Source organism: Sinohyriopsis cumingii, chromosome 7 (genome assembly GCF_028554795.1).
Source record: "Sinohyriopsis cumingii isolate HCF-2022 chromosome 7, ASM2855479v2, whole genome shotgun sequence".
Taxonomy (NCBI): domain Eukaryota; kingdom Metazoa; phylum Mollusca; class Bivalvia; order Unionida; family Unionidae; genus Sinohyriopsis; species Sinohyriopsis cumingii.
The window spans coordinates 67,440,245-67,466,655 of record NC_142967.1 but is presented as its reverse complement, the minus strand read 5'-3'; the positions used below and the strand labels follow the sequence as shown (position 1 = coordinate 67,466,655).

The following is a 26,411-nucleotide window of genomic DNA, read 5'->3' as shown; positions in this document are numbered from 1 at the left end:
GTTGGTCAATTTACAAAAATAAGAGTTTCATGTTATTAATATATCTAAGATAGCATCCTTTACATTAAATTTTACTTATGAACTTTGCCCAAACTTTGTCTCCGTATAAAATGACAATAAAGTGGAACACACAATATGCCTTTTCGTATTACGTGAGGTGTTTCACCTTGGTTGTTACTGGAACACTATTAACTGCCTTACCTGTTGACAATGGTACAATCCGTTAGTTTTAATGTACTGAATGATCGTTGGAAACACTGTATGCTTTTGGAGGTTACATAAAATGAACGTTTTACTTCCTTCGGTCATCGTATATTTAACTTTGATATCAAAGAGCTGCTAATGCAATCATTTCTATCATGCAGCACACCTTAAAACATACGTATATCAATACTACAGTAACACAACAAAGTCAAGGTGAGTACCATTGTTTTTTCATATAATTAAGTGTTATAAAAACTACATATGTTTTGCATATTTAATCTGTATTATGTGTTGGCTTTTCTTAATGATTATATGTTATATATGTCTGTATGTTGTTCCTTACCTTGTCGAAACTGTAGTTCATGTTGTACCTGACCTTAATTTTGTAAACAACATTGTATATAGCTACAAATTTTTCTATACTGGTAGAATAAATATTCAGATAATTGTTCATGGTAAATATCTTCATTGTATTGCTTCTGACCTTAGACATTTTTTAAGGGAAACTTCGTTTCAGTTGACAGAGTATTTACAAAAAATGGTAACTAGGACCCAGAACAAAGAGAGGGGTAAACAATATCGTTTACCTGAAAACATACTTTTTCTTGCTTTAACATCTCAAGCAGAATACATATTGTTGTTGTATTCAGTTTGTTATTTGGATGGATTAATTTATTTAAATAATTACTAACTGGAATTACAAAATGCTCAATTATATTCTTAGACTAGAACATTAATTTGGAATTAAAGCAGATACAGACAATGACATTTAGATTATGCTATTATGATATATCATAAGGTTATTAGTACATCATCACACCTTAGGCCATTGACACGTCAGCACTTTCTAAACTACAGACACATCAGGATATTCAGTAGTGGAACTTATTTGGAATACAACTGGAACTCAGTTAAATCTTCATACATTCGGACGTGTGAAAGAACGTATATGACTATTTAGGATTTATTATACAATACTGGAAATCAATTTTTGAACTTTTACTTTGTATTCTAGAGAAAAAAATTATTTGTTGAAATTTAAATACTTGCTGATTCCATCTTACCCGTGACTGGAATGAATATCATGGTTCAACGGGGACAACTATATAAATGTTTTACTATTAGATATTTTGTCACCTTTGAAAACACTACTTCTCAGAATTTTACAAAATTAAACACATTATTTTTGGGAAAACGTTTGAGGCATCTAAACATATTGTAAGGTTTAAAAGTAACAGAGGACTGTTGCTGTAACATATCACTAATACTTTATGCATTTACTAAGTCCATATATATATATATATATATATATATATATATATATATATATATATATATACATGTGGAATTTTATATGTGATATAGAACAACTGGCATAGGTGGCGCGCCAAGCTTCTGACAGACTACTTGACACATCTGTGTATGGAGACAAATTGTAGCTAAACATTAGATTTGATACAAATTCGCTAGCCATGAGCTTGCTCAATGTCAATACACTTGATTTTTACCAACAGTCAAATCAGCTCATTATCTTTTCTTTTCTTTTCTATTTTAATCTGACAAATACACCATCTGTACCGTAAAGTCCACGACCACTATTTGTGCTTAAGGTAAACATACTGATAATGTACTTCCAGGCAGATGCGTCCTTTCAAAAGAGGGCAACATTTTTCCCGTTCTTGTATCCAGCGAGTTAGTGTCACATTCTGACAATATGCTAGATTTTCTTACAGAGCTAACAAACCTGTATTTACTTGACGTGGTAGTCCCAAAACATAAACCTACAATCTTGCTGTCCATTTGTGTGATTAATAACGCTGACTAAATTACAAACTAGTTGGCATATATACTAGATGTTATGGATTCATGCCCGAAGACTGGTAATTATGATAACACTTGTGCGTTTTGGGAAAACGGGTGGAAATAATATTTCGTTTTCCTCCTTTAAGTCAAATCGTTCAAGTATGATGTCAAGTAATGCAATTAATACTATATCCTTATTAATCTGCTACACACGTATTTGAAGAGCAAAAACAATAGATTGATGTCTGTCAGCTGTCCGTTTAAATGAAGGATTGGAATTTTTTGATCGAATAAATTCTGTAGCATTTCTATACGAATGCACCATGAGCAGATTGTGCGGTGAGGGTGGTTGCCGTTATGACTCACGGATTAGCGTTAAGCTTAATATGACATTGCAAGAGAGATTACGAGTATCCTTTCATTGGAAAATAAGTAGTAAAATCAAACTATAAAAACTTTAGGTAAAGAAATTAGCTTGAAACAATCACTTAACACATTGCTAGAGCACGAGTAGAACATCGTACAGTAATGTGTTTTTTATATTTATATTGATAGTTTTCAAACCAGACAGAACAATTTGCAAAAAGTATTTCACAATTGTGTAAATCTAGAAATATTATCGGAAGGTTTTCTCATTTCTCTACTTGAAGATTTGGATGCAGCCTCCAGGATTGCGATTTCAGATGAAGAACCTTACTCCAAACTGTCTACACGATCTAAAGATGTTCATCCATACGACGAGATTTCAGTTAAAATGACGAATGGTAGTATATGATTATATTGGAGACAGAATAAAAAAGGCAATTGTTGACTATATTTAAGAAAGAAAATGTCATCTGTAATACCTGAATAATAAACACAGATAACATTGACACAGATCTTCTAAACATATTTTCAGAGTTGAGAAAATAATAAATAATAATAGTTAGACATTCAGAATCTCGATTTAAAGATTTTATAATCATTTAAAAACGTCATAGATATAAGGAGTTCGCTTGAAAGTAGGAAATTAATATATATTTATTTCATTTCACATTCATTGCTTTTCACACGCTTTTAGTTATACATGCATTGTGCAACCAATATTTGCATTATCCTATATTATTAATAAGTGTAACTAATATAAACCATGAATGACAAAATATTCCTGCTCAAGATTTGCAAATGCTACAAATGGTAGAGGAACAGCCCTGGCTATCTTTTCTCCAAGTGTAAAACTATAGTTTGGGATTGAGCTAGTCACAGGTCAAAACTCTGGGAGACCCTGGCATTTAGCGAATTGCGCGTGGCAACGAGAATGCAATCCTACGACTAATCCATAAACAAGGAAGCCTGCGTAACATAACTTAAGAGACTGTTTTATTGAACAATGGATGTTGCCTTAAATGACAACAACTCGGTAAATTATAATGTAAGATTCGTGGAGATGTTTTGAGAATGTGCACACGAATTTCCGGTAGCAGCATGCGACTTTGAATCCATTTTATTTATTGTAGCTAGTTTTAGAAACAATCTATAGACATAAGAGGAACGTTGCCGCTGCTGTAAGTTTGTGCTATTTATCAGAGCTACTGACACACGCGCTACACTCAGTCCCAAATGGTAGTAATTTGTATATATATATATATATATATATATATATATATATATATATATATATATATATATATATATATATATATATATATATATATATATATATATATATATATATAATGATGCTTGTGGTGGATGTGCGAAGCATGTCATCACTAATTAACCCCATGATGCATACTTTGTCAGAGTTAATTCATTATTTCAGAAACCGTCTATGATGTGGAAGTATATGACACTGAGGCATCAACGCGACACAGTCTCCATGGGCATTACAAGATTGTACTAACAGACACAGCTCTTCTACTTGTGGACGGCAGGTTAGATCGTGTTGCCTATTCCTGGCCTTTGAACACTATAAGGCGCTTTGGTGTTGAACAAAACAATATCTTTTTCATGGAAGCTGGAAGACGAGCTCCGAGTGGCGAAGGAATGTTTAAGTTTAAAGCAACTGATCCACGTGATATTCATGATCGCGCATTAGAACGATGCAGACAAATAGTAATCAATTACTCCTCTCCTTGTGAACTTCCAAATAAATCTGCAGAAGATCAAGAATGAGCGAAGTGTTTGGACAATGAACAATTAAATTGTATGTTGAATCACAATATTGCTATTTAGCTAATATGGTGCCAACAGTGACCAATAATGAGTACTATGTTACTTGATACCAGCAAAAGTAATCATTTCATTTTGATTGGTACATATCAGGGGATATTGGCAGTTATTGCATTTTATAAATATATACAGATGGAATAAAGACGGAATTGCTTTGTTAACAACTATTCTGAAATTTATAAATAAAAGCACATGCCTAACGAGTATAGTTCCAAGTAAATTTCGATATACTAGGCCAGGTGTTGAAAGGAAAATAGCATATATTAATTTTGTTCATTTCAATTTATATAGATAAGGACAAGATAAGTGGGACAAACGCGAAAAGTATCAGCGAACAACATCAAGTAAGTGGATTCAAAAGGAACCTGTCACAATTATACATGAAACATTATTTAGACAACTTAGTGAGTCAGCTTGAAAAAATATTATCTTGAAACTTGATGGTTAGTAAATACATTACAAGTCAAAATTTTCAAAGTCAAAATGCGACAAAAGATCATCATATCACAAAAGTCATGAAAATACACAATATGAACCATTCACAAACGCAACATTTAATCTTAAGTAGGCTAGGAAAATGTAAAGGTGAATTAACAAATCATAAAGGAGTATCATTCAAGTAAACTTAAAGCAAGAAAAGACAACCCTGACATATTTGTGAAAATTAATATAAAAGGTACGGAGCAAAGTTAAACCAATACAAACAATGACTTGAGCACAGTGTACACATGTTTCTTCCATAGTCTTTGCGGTGTACAACAAGATAAAAACCTCTAAAAAGTTATATTATTATTGTTACCTAATAATCTAATGTAAATGTAAAAAAAAAACATCTCTAGCGAAATCTAAACGATTTTACGAGTATCCAAAATCGTTCAAATTGAATATAAACTATAGCAAAGCCGAAATCATGCTCGGTGGTGCACAAATAAATAATTGCCGTGCTGTTAAACTTCTTGAAATTATCAGACCTATTCATAAAGAATTCAAACACATCTTTATCTGTTTTTTCAGCAGCTCTTCGAATTGGTGTTTTGCCCATTTTCCTTTGCGATTCTGAAATCTGGAAATTAGAAAATCCTAAGATTATGAAAAATATGCACAATAAGTTTTTAAGAAAGGTAAAAAAATCACTCATATTTGCACTTTCTATGGTTATATGGTGAGTAAGGAAGAAATAAGTTGACATTTATGTTACAAGTAGTATAGTGAAATCCCCTTGCGACAATGGGACTTCTATGTTAAAATAGGTGGGTTGGCCCCTGTCGACAAGGATAATTTAACATGGGGAAATTTAACATGGTTAGGACTATAATGGGACAAGGGAAAGTTGAACATAGATTGGGCCAGTATACGGACAAGGCATATACTGAAAAAAGGTTGGGCCCGTACAGGGACAATGAAAATTTAACATAGGTTGGGTCTGTGTACGGACAAGGGAAATTGAATAGATTGGTTCTGTATAGAGACGAGGGGAATTGAACATAGGGATGCATAGTGACAATGGATTGGGACTGCATACCGACAATGAGAATTTAACATGGCGAATACAGGTCCGGAATTTGGGGACAATGGCATCTTAACATGGGAATAGTGGGCCTGTATAGGGACAAAAGATATTGGGTTTGTATAGGGACAATAGGAATGATGACGTTACGGTACTGGAAATTGGCAACAATATCCGCCGGGCGTTTTATAAAGTTACATGTCACGCCCCGCCAAGCGTTATAGTTTTTCACTGCGATTTACGGACAATTGGAAATACCATTACAAAACACCTTAGGACGATTCACGGAAAAGATTTACACGGACAAAAGGTTGGGCCTGTATAGCGACAACAATATTGAGTCTGTATAGAGACAATATGAATGGAACAGGTGGGGTGACGTCACGGTCTGGAAATTGGCTACAATGTTGCATGGGGCTGACCTCAATCGGCAAAAACAGTGACAGCGGACAAAAAATATATAATGCCTGGTGGGGCGGGACATATACCTTTATAGACATAGAATCACCTACCAAACAATCTATAGTGATGAAAGTACTACTCTAAACTAATTTTATACAAAACATCACCCTCATACTAACAAAATCCAAGCTATGTACTATCAAGACATTGTGGAGAAGGAATTTATCTACAAAACAATATCCTATAATCATCTCAGCAAAAGAGTTAGTGGTTATGGACACACCACTCCACATTCACACAGAACAAATACATTGAGCAGGGACATGGGTTTACGTTTTCGTTAAGGGAGAAAACAAACACACAAGCACATACAAACGTACGAGTCCACACTAACAAAATACACATACACACAAACACAATAAACGCAAAAACGAACGTGTGCCTACACAAAAACACATACATACACATCGTTTTGTTAAGGGATAGCATTTTGTTAAGAGAAGAAGACAAGCACACATACATACACACACACAAACACACAAACATACAAACGTACGCTAATGTCCAAAACCACATACAAACACGCACACACACTTTTTGTAAGGGATGAGCCTTTTGTTAAGGGAAGAAAATAAAAAATGTTATGTATATTTGATTTAATTATATCGGATTTACTATATTTGTTTCAATTTAATTGTTTGTCAGTTATATTTTTTAAATTTTTCATTACATTATATTGTAATATAAATTTATACACTAGAGATGATGCTTTTTCAGAAAATAGTTTGACCTTGACTGTTAGTTTATAAACACCAGATGTTGATCTAAATCCTGACCTTGTTTCAAAACTTGTAGCAACCATCGTAAACAAGTTCTATTTTATTTTAAAATGATTGGTTGTTGTCGTGGTCATGATGGGACTTCGGGTATAAGATGTAAACAAATTTATTGGTTTTCGTCAGTGTCACACTGGGTGTACGTGACGTTTAGCAGGTACATGGTTTCTTTAAGCCTCTAGAAGATGATGACGAGACCCCTTGTTCACGTTTTTGGAAACGATATAATGTGTTTTGGAGTGTTGTTATCAGTAGAAGCTGGGCTGTTAAACTGTTAGTTGTATGTTGTGCTGTTTATAGTTATTTCATATTACTTGGTTTGGAGTTATTTCAAATTACTTTGATTTGAAAGGGATTAGTTATGTTATTTTTCTGGAAAATACGTGTGCTCATGGAATATTGTGGAGCAAGAACAGTTTCTTATAAAAATGTATTCAGCTCTCAGCAACCGGAATGATAATTCTTGTTTCTACAAGGAACTGTAGACTTCAATAATAAAAAGATTGCAGCATACGTCATTGTCTTCCATCTTGGATTCTTCGTCGGGATTCGAACGTGAAATCTGTAAAACATTTTGTTATTAGGACTACTTAAATTTTATTCTTGGATTATTTTTAGATTATTTTGGATTTGATTCCATAAAACCGTAAGTTCATATTTTTACAGAAATTTTACAGATAAATAAATTATTGTATTTTTTACAACTTTCTGTTTTCACTCTTTCTTGTGTTACTGTTTATTCAATTCTAAACACATGACATAAGAACACAAATACATACACACAACCAAACCCACATTCAAATATACTAATGCAGATAAACACATACAAACACACACACACGCATACACTTTTTGTCAATGGTTAAGTCTTTTGCTAAGGGAAGAAAACAAAGAAAAATACACATACACAAACACATACAAACGTACGATAATGCACACAAGCACATACAAACACACACACACACACACACACACACACATGCAAACATTTTTTTGTTAAGAGATAAGTTTTAACTAAGGGAAAAAGAAAAAACCACCTACATACATACAAACACACAGACAAACAAATGTATGCTAATTCACACAAACACATTCAAACACACACAAGCACCTTTTTGTTAAGGAATACTTTTTTGCTAAGGAAAGAAAACAAACACACATACACACACAAACGTACGGGCACACACATGCACACATAAACACTATTTTGTGTTTACGGACAAGTGGTTTTTGTTAAAAAAGCAAACACATACACACAAAAAACAGACAGACACAAACACACACACACACACACACACACACACACACACGCACAAATACTCCGAGTTTCAGCTAACCATAGAAGGAGATCTCCTAGTTAAGTATATATAAGTTATGTATAGATCTGAGTAGTTAGCTGAGCTAGTCGGTGGTCCGTTATGCTTTAGAATATTTGTGTATTTAGGGACATATGATTGGGTACGCTATAACTATGCGGATTAAAATTGTTACGTAGCTTTAATGTCCCTAGAATGTCCATAAATTTGTCTCCATAATATACCTTTTCCGTGTCCCTTTTGTTTGTTGTGTTTTGTGTCGCTAAGGTGTCAATAAGTAAGACGAAGAAATATGTTCGAGAGACACCGAGATTTAGCTGAACCGAGCAAGACATCTCGTAGTTATTTTTAGATAAGTTATTTATGAATTTGATTATTTAGATACATTGTATGTCTATTTGACTCGTAAGTCTATTTGTTGTCTCTGTAGTGTTCATAAAGTGTTGCTAATTTATGCTAATTTTATGTTCCTATTTATATGTCCCTATTTTTGTATTTCATGGTCAAGTTTTACTAGAGACTAAGTGGCCGACTTGAGTACGCTCTTCTGTAAGAAGGTAGGTAGGTAAAATGAATTCGATAGGGACGAAGGGAGTTTTATAGGGAAAAACAAAGACCAATACACACACATAAACACAAACAAACTGTCCAAATGTTGTGTTTTATCTTCGAAGCTCGCAGTAATTATGTCTTTGTGTTTGTCTGTTTTGTTGTCCCTAAACACAAAAAATAGTGTATGTGTGTGTATGTGTGTTTGTTTTTGTGTACTCTTGTTGTTGTTGTTGTGGGGTGTAACGTCATTTTTCAGCACACGTTAGGTTATACATGGCGGCCAGTATTAATGGTGGAGGAAGAACTCGGGAAATCCCCGAAAAGAACCACCGACCCACAAGAAGCTACTGGCAAGCTTTCTCACATACCCACATTGGCCGAATTCGAGACTCGAACCGACGCAGACAGCGGTGTGATGGCAGTGATCCGTAACGGAGACCGCTTTGGACCACTCGGCCACTCGGGGCCCCCTTGTGTACGCTTGTGTGCGCTAGTACGTTTGTGTTTGTGTGTGGATGTTTGTTTTCCCTGAACAAAAAAACTTGTCACAAATCACAAAAATAGTGTGTGTATGTATGTGTTTTTGAATGCACCCGTTTGTTTGTGTGTACGTGTGTGTATTTTGTTAGTGTCGGCACGTATGTTTGTATGTGTATGTGTGTTTGTTTTCTTCCTATTGCAGAAAACGTATCCGTTAACTAAAAAAGGGTATGCATGTGTGTGTTTTTATGTGATTATGTGCGTTCGCGTACGTTTGTATGCTTGTGTATGTACGTTTATTTTCTTCCTTTAGCAAAACATGTATCCCTTTAAAAAATGTGTTTGTATGTATGTGTGTGTTTGTATGTGTTTGTGTGCATTAGTGTACGTTTGTATGTGTGTGTTTGTGTGTATGTATGTGTGTTTGTTTTCGTCCCTTAACAAAAACTTATCCCTTAACAAAATAGTGGTTATATGTGTGTGTTTGTATGTGTTTGTGTGCATTAGCTTAAGTTTGTATGTGTGCATGTGTGTTTGTATTCTTCCCTTAGCAAAGAAGTTATCCCTTAACAAAAGGTGCATGTATTTGCGTTTGTATGTGTTTATGAGCATGTGTGTTGGTTTTCTTTTCAAAGCTAAAACCTTATCCCTTAACAAAGAAAAAGTGTTTGTATGTCTATGTGTGTGTGTTTGTGTGTGTATGCATGTGTTTGTGTGCATAAGCGTATCTTTGTATATGTTGCTGTGTGTATGTATGTGTGTTTGTGTTTTTCTCTCAGCAAAAAATCTTATCCCTTAAAAAGAAAAGTGTATGTGTGTGTGTTTGTATGTGTTTTTGTGCATTAGCGTATGTTTGTATACGTGCGTTTGTGTGTTTTTAGGTGTGATTGTTTTCTTCTCTTAGCAAAAGACGTATCCCTTTAAAACGTTTTTGCATGTGTGTGTATGTGTGTTAGTATATGTTTATCTGCATTTGCGTACGTTTGTATGTGTGTGCGTTTGTGTGTGTATGTATTTGTCTTTGCTTTCTTCCCCTAAGAAAAAGCGTATCCCTTAACAAAAAAGTGTGTGAATATGTTTTTGTATGCAAGCGTTCGTTTGTGTGTGTATTGTGCTCGTGTGGGTGTGTGGGTGTATTTATTTTGTGTGTGCCGTACGTTTGTATTTGTTTGTGTGTTTGTTTTTTCCCTTGACAAATTAAATTGTTTTGAGTGAATGTGGAGTAGTGTGACTATAACCACTAACGTTTGTGCTGAGGTGATTGTAGGTAATGGTGTGTTTTTGTAGATAAAAAGATGTCCTTCTCCACAATGTATTGATAGTAAATAACGTGGATTATGTTAGCATGATCATGTTGTTTTGTATAAAAAAAAAATTTATTATAGATTAGCACACTCATCACTATTTACTATTTATATGTCCCGCCCCACCAGGCATTATAGATTTTTGTTTCCGCTCTCACTATTTTTCCCAATTGAGGTCAGCACCTTGCACCATTGTTGCCAATTTCAAGTACCATGACGTCACCCCTCCACTCCTATTGCTCCGATACAAAGCCAATATTTTTGTGGCTATACAGGCCCAACCTTTTGTCCGTACAAATCTTGTCCGTGAATCGTCCTTGGGTCTTTTGTAATGATAATTCATATTGTCCGCCAATCGCCGAGAAAAGCTATTACGCTTGGCGGGGCGGGACATATTACTTTATATAACGCCTGGCTGAACGGGACATATAACTTTATATAACGCATGGCGAAGCAGGACATATAACTTTATATAACACCTGGCGGGTATTTGTATCCATTTCCAGTAGCCTGACGTCATCATTCCCGTTGTCCCTATATAAACCCAACATTTTTTGTCCCTATACAGGCATAATATTCCCATTTTAAAATCATATTGTTGCCAAATTGCCGGAACTGTATTCCCCATGTTAAATTCCCATTGTCGCTAGACAGTCCCAATCCATTGTCACTCTACATCCCTATGTTTAATTTGTTATGTGTTTAGGCTCGAATATACAGTAACACAAGAAAGAGTGAAAACAAGAAGCTTTGAAAAAATGTAACAAATAATTTATTTCCCTGGAAAAATGCTACATAAAAAGATAAGAGCATACGGTTTTAAGAATCAAGTCCAAAAATAATCCAAGAATAATCCACGAATAACATTTTAGAAGTCCTAATAATGAAAGGTTCTAATGATTTCAAATTCAATAATCCACGATGGATGGCGATGACGTATGCTGTATACTGTACAGTGTTGTTGTCTACAGTTCCTTGTAGAAACACAACAAAATAACAAATAAATCAATAAATTGTTTTAAAGAAATACCTTTGTTTAAGAATTCTGTATGAGCGCACATATATTTCAAAAAAAGAATTAATCCTTTTGAATCCAAATAATTCGAATAATTATTAAAATAACTCCAAACTGACACAACAAAATATCAGATTCCTAGTAAGCAAAACTACTTTTATTCTGACATGCAACGAAATTAAAACTAAAAAGTTTTTATAACTTAGAAACAATTAATTTAATTCAAAATTAAATTAAATCAAATATACATAACAAATTCCCATTGTCTATATACAGACCTAATCCATTTAATTTCCCTTGTCCGTATACAGATCAAACCTCTGTTAAACGTTCCTTGACCCTATACAAGCCTAACTATTTGGCAGTATATTTCTTGTCCGTATACAGGCCCAGCATATGCTCAACTTTCCCTTTTCCCGCTATAATCCCACCCATGTTACATTTCCCCATGTTAAATTCCCTTTGTCTCTAGGGTACAAACCGCCGTTTTGACCTTGTCGCCAGGGTATCCCCCTACACTACTATTATATCTAGATTTGCCCGAGTTTGGATTTCAATAATAAGTGTAAAAGAACCTAAACTCTCCACAATTTTATCATATCTAATGATTCAGATTTGTATTACAATTATACATGCGTTTATTGTTTTATATATATATATATATATATATATATATATATATATATATATATATATATATATATATATATATATATATATATATATATATATATATATATATATATGGTAGTCAATTTTTTGACACGATTCAAACCGTATGTATATGGCCACCAAGGCCTGTATTGTTAACAAAAACAATGATTCGTTGATATGTAAATAGAATGTGAATCATCAAAGGAAAGAATGTGTCTATACTTTCAAATAAGATTTGAATTCTGAAGATACGCAATATTACTAACGAAAATGATATGCGTTCTCTACTAACATTTAGAACATATAACCTTAAATAGGCTGAACAATCAGGACGAAGGGAAAATATTTCATAGGAAGAAAAACAGGTGTGGCCTATGTTGATTGGCGCGGTGGGGATGACTATCACTATTTCGTTTCTGTTTGCCACATTTTATGAAACAGAATCGAACACCAGGACTCTACTTTTACATTAGATAAAATTTTATGAAGATTCGGGAAACAACTCTACAGAACCAATAAATCAAAAATAAACCTGGTGAATTAATCTAATTTAGTCGTAAACATGATGAATATATATGGATATCAATGCAGAGAAAAGTGCTTTTTTAATGATTATATTTTGTACCTCTCAGCATACTATGTTTCCTTTTAATAGTATTCCATATTTATTCAAATCTGATCAAAACGAGTGATAAATCCTTTAGCACTCTCTTGTTATTTTCATTGCTTTATGCACTTTCTGTGTATGTTGATTATTATATATTTGGAATCGATGCATATCAACGATGGAAAGTAACCAGTCTGTAATAACAACAGCCGATGTTTCCTTGCATGGTATGGTTTCCTGCTGATATTAATTATATTGTTCTAAATCATTTTATGTATATATTGAATTTACTATGCATATAATAGCTCATTTGTCTCATATATGTATGAATGATATATACTCTAAACTGACATCAAAAGGAAATTATCTATATGTGGTTTAATTTAACACTAAATAAATCTTTATTTCACCATACCACTACGCTTCCATACTATAAATGTCTTTCCTCATTTGCCACTGCGAGTGGCATGATACAATATTACAGGAATAAAATTTGGGTGTGCGGTGTTATTTCCTGTTTTGACATGGTCGGTCATCCTAGCCGATTATCAACAGAAGTGTATTTTTTTTACGTATGATGTATTATAAGAAGGGTGTGTACAAAGTTCTGAAAGTTTTGGTTTCCTAAGACCTGACAATAAATTAATGCCGATAGATGATCAGCAGTGCAATAGGATTAAAATATAACCCAGAAACTGAAAGCAATTATGACAATGAGATGTTTATTTATAATGTGATAGAACAATGATTAAGCTTTACATCAAACTCTTCCAAATAAATTATAACAATCGATTCAGGACAATGATGTGCACTGACTCAAAGAGCTGATACAAGGAAAATGACACCGTTCTGACCAGAACGGCTCTAAATTGCAATGTAAACAAGGAAGGAATCAACAAGATTTAAAAAATGGAAATTTTAAACAAATTTGGTTGACTTATTGATTTTTCAACTTGAATGAACAATGTTTGACACATTAAACACAAATAATCAATCATTAGTCTACCTGTTATGGTGATCAAATTCTGGATTTACACAATCATAAATATTTAATGTTTATTCGCCAGGGGTGAATAAAATACCGACTTTTTTCAAATACAACAAATATTCGATCCACAAGTATTATGTATATAAAATGCAAACGTTTTTCACTCGTATAGTGATACTGAATACATTTGGATTCTACCTCAAATCGTCATAATGATACATGCACATAAAACGGGACATATAACTTGACCACCACAACGTATACGTCAGTCCCACAATCCTGAAGGATGATCGAGGAGCCACCATGCATGGTACGTCCATCCATGTTTACCGAAAGATCCCTCAAGAGCCACCTTGTGTGCTGCAGACGTGTTGGTCCCGAAGATTTGGGCCTTCACCAGGAGATAACAACAACCCTCCTTTGAGCCAAAGTCATCACCCACATAAGCACACTAGATATGCAAAACCACGGTGAGTCTTACGACTCTGCAACAATGATATCAGCTCTAAAGCCACAATCACACCTCCAAATCTGGATCCAAAGTCACAACTCTAAATTTACACCTGCAAACCTGGTGATTTGAATGTTTTCCATTTTCCATTCATATATTATATACATTGTTCTTGGTGGTCGTGCATTGCTAACAGTAACTGGTCATTGTCCATTGCGCACCAGTAATCTAACCTGCGTGCTGTAATTGGTACATTAAAACGTGTTGTACAGGTGAGAATACATGGTCTCTCTTTGTAAATATAGCGAAAACAGGTGTAGATAATGCTGGAATAAGCACAAAACTTGAATTATACGTACCAATAAGTCACAGTGGTGATAATTTCAGAAATACGATGTCTCTTGTTGTATTAAATATTTATAACTCCAAAATAGGCTATTTCAAGAATTCATCTCAAGCGATATTGACCGACACGTAGATATGTTCTCCGGTCCTACAAGACATGCGTTTTTTACAACAGCTGCTGTATGATGTTTTTGATGATATGCATTGGTCATAAAAAGTTTAAACAAACCTTGTTCCTTTCTTCCGTCTCCAAAATAAGCGATTTATTAAATTTTTCTCTCAAGTGCAAACTCTGTGAAAGAATAGGGGTGACCACAAACTATCAAGGATCATATCTTCTCAATGTTCTCAATTCATTTAGTAATGACCATGATTTCTAAGAAATAAATGATCTAAAGAGACGTGCGTTGGATGCAAGTTTAGATTCGTCACGATTTACACCAACCTCAAAGCGCGATCCGATGTTACATGTGATGTTGAGCAAATGTGTAGATATTTTGAAGGCACATATTTGGGTCTGAAAGAATCAAGTAATAAACTGCATAGCCGCATGAGTAATAACTTCAAGTCGGTAAAGCGAAAAATATGTATTATTGGAAAAGACTAATAATAAACTGTCCAAGCGTTTTGGCGTTATCAAATAGTCAAAGTTAATGGTCGAAGGGTCTGGAAAGGAAAAGAGTTATGTGTATCTAATTACAGAGACAGTTCAATCAAATTCTAAAGTGCATAAAATCTGACAACGATTCAGTTATTAATATTTTTCAGATGCAGCAAAAACGTTTCCAGAGGAATCAGAAATATTATAAGGTGTTTTTCGAAAATGTCAAGTAACATTTCATCCGGAATCAGTTACTGATTATGTTCTGTGAAATCATTGTAAATAAATGGAGAAGGAGATGATGAATCTGCAGTTGCAAAAAACCAGAGGACATGGCGAACTCAGACTATCCTAGATCTTCTGTGTATGTCATCACTACGAAACGACCGTAGTTAGGTTACAGTTAAAACATCTGAGACCCTTTGAACAAAATCTATTTCTACGTGGAGAGAGAGGGGTTGATATTTTGTCTTGTTATCATCTCTTCCTGGAACATTCTGTCACCGTCGGAGACTGTGTCCCTGCTGTTCCCCATAGGTATTTCATATCTATAGTATAGTTTCACACAAGAGGTCTCAGTACCGAGCAAATCAGACTTCTGCGTGTGCGTGATTTTTCAAACTTCATCCTTCCCCATATTCCCCATGGTTGTCTGTTGAACAGTTATTAAACGCGCAAATACTGCAAAAAAAATATTTCTAATACCACCTAATGATCACACGTCAAGAAACTAATGTTTGCTTGTATTTTGTTCTTTTTCACATTTGTATGATTCATCAATAAACCTTCCTAAGCCAAATATTAGTACTTCAAGCAATGCAACACTAACCACCACCCGAATGCCGTTCAGAGAGTTCATCTGTTAAGCAATTAAAACGGGTCCATTTTGCGAAACTAATTCATGCTGTCTAAAGTATCATGAGTGCCGTATAAAACGATAAATGTAGTAATTAGTACAAATATCACATACCATTTATTATAAAATGCAATGAATGCTGAAGTTACTTAAATTAACAAAGAGAACTTTGTATCTAAGTCGAGGTTAAATATTTTTCTGAATTATTTCTGGACTGACAGCCCGAATGAACCCTATGCAGTGATAATATCGGAATTAGGAATCAGCATGCAATATCCTAATTTCAATCCAAAACCGACTATTCCGGTAGCATAATTGGTCAGCGCCTCCGACTCGGATGCGGGAGGTCACGGGTTCGAACCCCGGCCTGGTCATAAGAAAAGATTTATAGAAAGGGTAAAACAACTGCCTCGCTTATCGCTCGCTTTTAAGAGGTTCGTATTATGACTGGTACGCGTGGAGTCAGAATAATGAGACTAGGTGGGACAGCATGCTACAGGTCTGCGTTGTGATGTTCAAGTGCTAGACATCACATAATTTCCCACATTGCAGACGTTGGAGCGATATGACTGAAAATTGTTAAAGCTACGTTATAAATCAAAATCAAACACACGCACGCAGACACACACACACACACACACACACACACACACAATCAAATGTGGTACGTACATCTGATTTAATTTATATTTATTGTAATTTTTTTGTTTGTTTGTCAACTTTAAAAAAAAAATATTCTGTTACATGCTATTATGATATAATCTTGTTTGCGTGATTTGGAAAAAATTTCCAGAAAATAGTTTGACCTTGACAGTTTATTTGATAAACACTTAAAGCTGACCTATTTCTCGACCTTAATTCAAAATTAGTAACAGCCACGTGAACAACTTATTTTTTAATTTATTTGTATTGTGGGAATAATAAGGATGAGATTGATGCTGTATTGAATACGTGACCCTAGGCTTGTAAATAGTTTCAGCGAAGCAAACAACTTTTTTTTCTCTTAGTAAAATGATAAGTTCTTATCAAGGTCATACTGGAGCAACATGATTTTTTCTATGTAAACATGATCACATGATCCTCTATTTCTCAATAAGGCATTTCCGAAATTGCCCATTAGTTAGATTTAATAGTGATGCTTAGAGAGAGATCTCACAGTCTGGGCTTACAAACGCTTGATGTCCAGTGGTATCCTATTGTTGTAGCCAGTTATCGAGTAATATTTTAATTTTTCATCATATTATTTGGATTCTAAAAAATTAATTAGTTTATCTGCAAATATTTTTATGCTCATACAGAATACTGCAACAAAGACATTTCTTTAAAAAAAAAATGTATTCGGATTTCAGCACCAGAGTGTTACGTCTTGTGTATCTACAAGAAACAGTATACCACAACACAATACAGGACACAGCTTACGTCATTACCTTCCATCTTGAATTCTTCGTCGGGACTCGAACTTGAATTGGTTAGAACATTTTATTATTATGACTTATAAAATTTAATTCGTGGATTATTCTTAGATTATTTTTGGATTTTATTCTTAAAACCGTAAGTTCTTTTTTTTCTTCATTTTTACAGTATTTTCCCTGGGAAATAAATTATTTGATAAATTTTTAAAAGCTTGTTGTTATCACTCTGTCTTGTGTTGCTGTTTTTTCAAACCTAAACACGTAAAAATATATGACAATTGCAGAGCTGCTAAGAACATTTGTTTAAAGCATAATAGAGAATGACCAGGACGATAGCAATCAGGGGCCAAATGATACAATCGATTAAGTCCTAAAATACACAAGGATGTCTCTCTCAGATCTGACTATGCTATGAAAAAGGTTCTTCTTATTTTTTATTCGACAGAGAACCTAAGGATATATCGTTGTGATTGGCCATTCATTTAAGACCATATACACAGAAAATTGTCAATAATGATTGGACAATACATTCAATGAAAACAGAGACTCAAAAGTAGCTACTCAGTCTCTGTCTATCTCATCTCGACTGAAACAAATATTACAGCAGTTACATGTATTTACACTAGAAAGGCAAGCAGTATTAATAAAACTACAAAGTTGGAACTGAAATATTGGTGTGACATTCGTACCAGCGTACACTTTAAATATTGTTTTTTTTTCTTTCTGATATGTGCAACTTACAGTATGTTCCATCTGGTACTAAAGGAAGGATTACAGTAAATGTACAGAAGTATCGAAACAAATGTGACACAGCAAAAACAAAAGTCTATAAATCACGATAATTCATATCTTCTTTAAATTAACAAGCTATACTGTTTAAAAAAAAATCGGTTGAGGTTGCAAAAGGTTTAAGTTTTTGGATGATGACATCGTTTTGCCAAAGTTTAGCATTTGCGTTGTCAACTAGCATGTATACAAATTAAATGTGTTTTACTTGTGTCACAAACGTTACATAATATTTCACTGAATGTTCTTATTATTAAACTGTAAATATATATTCTAGTTGATATTGTCATTATTATGCACTTTCTTAGTCACCTACTATGTATATACTAAAACTTACATGTAACTTTGTATAATCGTTACCTTTCATGTGTGACTATATCCGTTTTTCTATGCTAACGAGGTAATGCAGCTATAAAATCTCTCAACTGATGCCCTTGTTCACGCTGGTCAACTCATCGAGCAGAGTGCATGTCATGTAGAAAGTTAGATCAGGAAATCTGGAACTTCAGCGTAATTATATTAAACACGTTTAACGTAACTTTAAAAGACTTAGCAATATGATCCTCTTAAAGGATGTGGGATACTGGCTGTATACCTGGACGATTATTTCCTCTTGATATCGAGTCTATTCGTTTAACAAATGTTGTACATGTGAGCATGCAAAGAGACTGAGGTAGATTTTCTGTCGAATACTATGCTATTGGTACTACAAATTAAAAAACTGGTCGTACGTGTGCCGGAATCAAAACAGTGACAAATATCTGCAGATGTCCCATAAAGACTTCACTAGGTTTTACTTGATTATTTCATTTCGTTGGAACATGTGAACCTGATCAGGCAGTTTGTGGTCGACATGCACGTTTTAATGCACGCGTTACTGCTATTTCAGCTGACGGTTATAGATGCCTTGCTGTCGGACAAGTCTATGTTGTTCAATGGCTTATGTCACGAACTTAGGGTTGTTCTTGGTCGAAACCAGCTTGGGAAAATAAAGAGCGCTGTAAGAAATGAGTGTGGGGTTCCATTTAAGTTTTCTGCAGCAGACCTGAGCAGAAATGTCCCCGTGTGGCTTAATCAAACACAGATTAATCAACTCGAGGTGGCCAAAGAAATGAACACCCTAGTAACATCAGTGTTGTTGAATTTGGACGGTGTGCAAGTGCAAATGAATGTTGTAATATGTCATTTTATCGCATCGATTCACGCATGGCATGGCGGCTGCGACTCTCGCGGTCAGAAAAGCGTCAGTCTTAGGGGACACTATATCAGCATCTTCGATGGCTTTGAAAAGGCACTTGGGGTTGGTTATCCAACAGCAGACACAAATTAAGGATTTGACTATCGGGTATTAGGAACTATAATATACGATTACTATGTAGTATCTATCAGTGCATCTATCTTTGCATTTCTCTCTCTCTCTCTCTCCTTATATATATATATATATATATATATATATATATATATATATATGTATATGTATATGTATATATATATATATATATATATATATATATATATATATATATATATATATATATATATATATATATATGTGTGTGTGTGTGTGTGTGTGTGTGTGTGTGTGTGTGTCCATGCATATGTGTATATGTTGGAAGAAGGTTTAGACATGTTCGAAGTTTAAATACGAAGGCAGAGGGGCAACAAGCTGTATAAACCGATCCATTGAAATTTCTCTCGTAAAATGCTACATATATTATTCAAAGGAAGTGGTCTAATAAGTGTTGCTTTATATATATATATATATATATATATATATATATATATATATATATATATATATATATATATATATATATATACATACATGCATACATACATACATACATACATACATACATACATACATACATACATCTATGAACATATATACATACAGATGTGGAGGCGTTACCGTGTATGGAGCCCAATAAGTTTCATTAACCGTTGACGAATCCAACTGACGATGCTTGTTCCCATGTGTGTTTGTGTGTAGGGTGGGGTGGGGTGGTTATCACCTCAAGTTCTTCCTGCATGAAGTCACATCAGAAATCAATACATATAGATGTATATCTGCAGCAGACTTGGAAAAATGTGCTGCAGTTATTGTTGACAGAAATATACATCTGCATGGAAACTTTAAGCATGCTATTGATTATATGTTTGACTTTGCCGACGTTGTAACCGTACTTGAAAGTCCTTCTTATCTCCTAGCAAAGCTGATACCGGAACCTTCAAGAGTATAGTCACGTTTCGCATGTTGCTGTCATTTAGTGATGGTATTGCAATATGATGCTGTTATCTATGTCATGACCTACATTTCCTTGTATTAATATCTTCATTAGCTCTTGTACGGTATATTATACTGTCGGAACAGACTGCATTTGATATTTGTGGGGATAGTTGTGTGTACATCAAGTACTGCTTGTACATTATCTTATATTCTTTAGAACCGAAATATGTCGTCATCAATGAATGATATCTTACAGAAACAAATAGTTTCAACCTGTTGACTCTTTGTAGGAAGAGTCAGCATCATGCACCGTAATTTATAATTTGTTTTATCTGGCATAGAATTCATTTTCAATTTCCACACCTAACATGTTCGCTAGTACTTAACAGCACCAGCTCGATTATTAGAATGTCTCTCGGTCAAGTTGGTGGTGGCAATTTACAATTGTTGCGGATCACGTTGAAATGTCATATATATAAATAAATATATATATATATATATATATATATATATATATATATATATATATATATATATATATATATATATATATATATATATATATATATATATATATATATATACATACATACATACATACATACATATGATATTTGTATCTGTATTAGTATGTTTGACATGATATAAAGGTATTTTACACTAGATAATACTTTTCACATTCTGAAACAATAACGAAATTTGGATCTTGATTTGGACTAGTTCACAAACAGTATTTAGTACATTGCATGGCACATTTTCTCTGTTGGATGCATAAAGGAAATTTCAAAACCAGATGGGTTCATCCACATTTCACTGTGGGACGATTCTGCTATATACGTCATACTGTGATCTGAAATTTTAATCTTTCTAAAAGGTTTTCACGCTCGTACATTGAAGCGACCTTATCAAACCTTTTAATAATTGTATTGTGAGATAAAGTTTGATTAGGTACAGTTTTGCAATAATATGAATCGCGTGAAAAGGGTATTGTGCTATGCAGGTTGGAGTTACGTTTATTTCCTATAAAGTTGTAGCTTTGCTAATTAACAACATGTATGAAATTCGCTGTTGTCTGAATTCAACGAGACCTCATTTGATATTTTCCCGCATTCGTTACGAATTCTTTGTTCGCTTTTCTATGTTTTATTCTTCTTTTTCCATTTCCTCTTTTATAAAAAGGAAACATCTCACATAAAATTGCTGCACCATGCTTTTCACTAGCTCGCTTCCATTATTTTCAAATGAAGTATTTAGTACAGCATGTATGTATGTATGTATGTATGTATGTATGATGGATGGATGGATGGATGGATCGATGCAGATGAATGAATGGAGATGAATGGATGGATGGATGGATGGATGGAGGCAGGCAGGCATGCATTCATGTATGTATGTATGTATGTATGTATGTATGTATGTATGTATGTATGCACAATTTGGACATGGAAAATAGTCTTATTCAAATAATGTACATATGTACTTGATTTGTTGTTATATCTCTTTTTAATGAAATTTGAAATACGTTGATCCCCACGATTGAGTCAATAACTGTGTGATCAACATTACCTTTGATCGTCTTCAAAATATCGTAGTCCAGTTTCTAAGATGATTTTTATTTAAATATTAGGCACAGCTTATATGTCAGTCGTCTTGCCACTCTTGTCCTGTGTCCTACGTTGTTAATTATGGTGTTTACCACATCTGTTACATTCTGGAGAATAATTATCTTCGAACTCTCTAAAGTGTCATGATGCTATTAATGGTATCCATATCGTGTGGTTCCGTCATTTATTTTAATAGACTTGTTATTCGTCCTGTTTACTAACTAATTCTTAGACCTTTCATATTGCAACAAACAAAGGGGTTTCTTGACCGAATGATGTCAAGCCCTGGCGCGAATCTCGCTTGGAGTCATAAGTTTCCCCAAACCCCAAACACCAAATACCCCCATACAACTACTGTTGTAAACTGAAAAGTCTAACGTGTCCAATCTATAAATAATTTTACTTTAATTAATACAAGACCACAAATCTCGCAACTTGCGAATTGTCTGTCAACCGTACAGCTGCACGGTTTCTCTTAATTATCTCTCCGTAACGTACCGCCAGCATTTCACGCCATGAAAATATACAACTCAACCACCTAATACAGGGCAACTATGTTTACTACGCCACCTTATGCCAGTCAAATCATGATATTAAGCCAAATTTTGCACCATATTTACCAACATAGCAGCAATAAACGGTGTGTTTATTCCATTGTATAACTGACAGTCTTCAATCATAAATACTGCACCTGGAGCCATACAATCAATTCACATAGATTTTAATAGGGACTACTGAACGACAGGGAAACTCATGCAGCTCTTACCTGAATTCACCAAAAGTAAGCCATGGCCTCATGGAAACTCATTAACAGTTCACTCCTTGACATTTACCTCTAGTAATTGGCTAATTATTTTGGTCTGATGACTATTTCCCCAGGACCGATTTCACATAATCAAACACGTAATAACAAAAGTCTAAGACATCCTTAAAACTGAGAGCTATAAACAAATGTGCATACACCAAAATGTATTGCAATATCTTTTTCATTTCACTTATACATACCATCAATCTTCACGCCTATGGTCTCCAATGTATTTTTCGCCTTATTCGTGTCAGCTTGTCAGTAGTATAGAAAATTATTTCTACTTCTGTCAAATGTATGCTTGATTTCAAAACACCTCTTTTGTATTTTTATTCATCATGCGTTGCTTTAAATTTCTTATTAAAAATCTGTATCTCTGTTATTGTCGAATATTTGTACACTAAAATTATAAAGTCCACCAGATCTTCAAATCGTACTGAACATTTTGCCAAACTGTATCCACATCATTGGCGTAATCGTAATCATATTGGTATTCTTATATTAACCTTGCTATCAGGACTGGTTATTCTTCTCTCGGCGTTATCAGCACTGAATGTAATATGCAAGCCTTAATCTATTCTAAAGCATTGTAGTGTGACTTTGTGATTCTTAAAAGCAAGGAAACAACACTTACAATTTAACTGAATGCTTTCTTCTGCAAACAAATAACGTTGATCACACTTTTATTCCGTCCAAACCTGTGAACGTATTTACGTTATCTCTAAACACTGAGATTGTTTCTTTTACAATAAACACGTGAATTTTTTATAAAACATCTCCGAAATAACCTTAATCAAATCACAATATAAATTTGTGTCATTATATGTTTGTGTTATGACTTTTATCAAGTGTATTCATATATGAACTGTACTCAATGCACAACCATGAGGTTCTAATTAGGTCAAAGGAATATAGTGAATTTGTTTATATATGCAATACGAATGTCATCCACTGTCGAGGGTGCATTGACTATATGCAAAGGAACATCATCGTATCCCCTCAGTGGATGGTTATGATTTGCAAATTTACCAGTGTTTTGTACACGGAATGGTAACAATTTGGACAATCTAATTGAGTCACATGGGCGTTTTCGTATTCCTGCTTAATAACTGATTAATGTCGAGAATTTAATGGTGTTGGGGGTGATTCTTCCTCAACAGCAAACAACAATACGTAGAACATTTGCAGATGTTTTTTGCACTTCACGTCTGAACCTCTAAGGAAATATACGGATCATAAGATGCAAATATTGATTCCTTCAGCTATACAGGCGAAATTAGCATTTAAATGTACATTAAAATGAAGGTATTCGATAAGGAATGACAGATTTAATTGTAGTAAATTCAGAAAAGTTTATTTAGAAAGTTGTGACTTTTGAAAGACTTTTCCAACTGTTTTCTTTTCTCCAGTAACAAGATGCGCTCACTTAGTGATACTAAAATAAGATTTAATCAAATGGTCTAGTTAATTTCATTCATGAATTAGTGGTGTGTGTTGTCTGAAGTAATACACACACGACAGTGCTTTCTTTTTCAGAGAAGAGATATCTTGTCTCCATCTGCTAAACCGAAGCCCCAAACCGATCTAACATTGATGGATAATTCATGCTTCTTTTAACGGAAAACTTTATAAGACTTTAAGACGTTACCACTCGACATCTGGTTCTTTCTTCATATTAGGACCTTTGGGAAACAACGAGTGTTTCTTATTGAATCTGGGAGAAATATCAAGTCAGTCGAACGACTGCTCTGTTTTCAAACACTTCATTTCGAGTACATCTTTGATTCTGTCAATTTCCACTTAAAGTATCTAAGCAGGGGAAACCACAAAACATCTTCTAGTTATACAAATGAATCCATTGCTGAATTCAGGGAGATTTACGTTTAGAATGTATTGGTAGAGATTGTCTCGTAAGCAGAAATGAAGGACTTCAATCCAATCTATATAGTCATCCCCTGATTGGACTTTATATATCAGTTAATTCATCAGATTAGCAGAGACGATGTAGAATTAAAATCTCTCTACGATTATATATATATATATATATATATATATATATATATATATATATATATATATATATATATATATATATATATATATATATATATATATATATATATATAATGATCTAATGTCTGACGGATGTTTCCGTTATCAAAGTTTTACTCTCTACATAGGGTTCTGTGTATCTATATAACGTCTTTTAATTCTTATGAGTATTGGTTATAAGCATCATTTGCACACTCGTTATATAACTTCACGATTGGGGTTGTACTACTTTCAATTGGAGCAAAATTTTATATTAGCCTTTTGACTTTGAAAGTGTAGAAGAAATTTTGTTGACAAACCTGATTGGATTTGAGTTCAGGTGATGGGTTTTCCCCTAAGAAAACTAGGTACCCTACTTTCTGATTGGTTAGCTGCTAAAGGACCTGACGTTCGTTACAAGTTAGAGGAATCTGGAAATGAGTGTTCAACCCTCATTGTGGTTCTGTCATTGCGTCTTAGTTTCTTATATAAGAAGTTTTGACCTGAGAACCAGTTCTTCATGTCTTATACACCAGTCTTAGTGGAGTCATTTTGTTTTGTTTATTTATGATTGGAGAATATTTATTTCAATTATTCATTGCAACTACAAGACACTCATAAACTTCAGGAAAAGTAAGTATTTATGGAAATACTGTGTATTCATTTAAGGATATTTTGGATCATATCAATGTGATTCAACAAGGCTGTTAGCACATCAAACTACTCCGGGATAAAGGCACTCCAACACAAGAGAATGGATTTTAATCGGAACACCACTGGAACTCATTTGGTATACTCGATACATTTTTACTTGGGAAAGATTTTATTCACCATGATATAAGTTGTTTCTAATTTTGCAATTCGTAATCTTGTAAAAAATATATTTGCTGATTTTATAAAACTTGTTCGTTTCACCTTTTTCTGTTACCTAATTTAAGAACATTGAGTCGTAGCGATAGAACGATAAATATAAGAGGCTAGATAAAGAGAAGATAAAAAAGCATAATATTACGTTCAGACATTCACAAAAGAATAATTTGTTGTTTTTTTTTTAATTTTGGTCAAGACACATTGTGTTGCTTTCGGTATCAAACGAAACAAAACGAAACTTGTAAATACATTATGACGCAAATGAAATAAGTGTCATCCTGTTATAATTCTGTATTGCAAATTCTTATAATATATGCATCATTCTTTAGTTTCTTTTATAATAACATAGAATATTCATAAAAAGAAGGTCCTAGTAAAACTAGTTAAAGGACTGACGAATCAGAAAACAAGACAAAGATAATAACTGTAGCACACTGTATAAATGGATTATATCACTTTCTTCAAAACAAAAATTAAATCGGAAACAAAATATATACAAATATATTTTGGAAAGCACTGAATGTGGTCTTCCTAATGAGAT

The 26,411-nt window shown here is 33.9% G+C and overlaps 1 protein-coding gene across 1 annotated transcript; it reads left to right on the top strand.

The window, feature by feature from the left end:
* Nucleotides 1-238: 238 nt before the first annotated feature.
* On the top strand, nucleotides 239-5,213 carry LOC149795453 (docking protein 3-like). The gene is made up of 3 exons (XM_089965243.1): nucleotides 239-417; nucleotides 2,658-2,771; nucleotides 3,809-5,213. Exons 1-3 carry the CDS (start codon nucleotides 360-362, stop codon nucleotides 4,159-4,161), a joined length of 525 nt encoding a protein of 174 aa, XP_089821369.1. The 5' UTR covers nucleotides 239-359; the 3' UTR covers nucleotides 4,162-5,213.
* The last annotated feature ends 21,198 nt before the right edge of the window (nucleotides 5,214-26,411 follow it).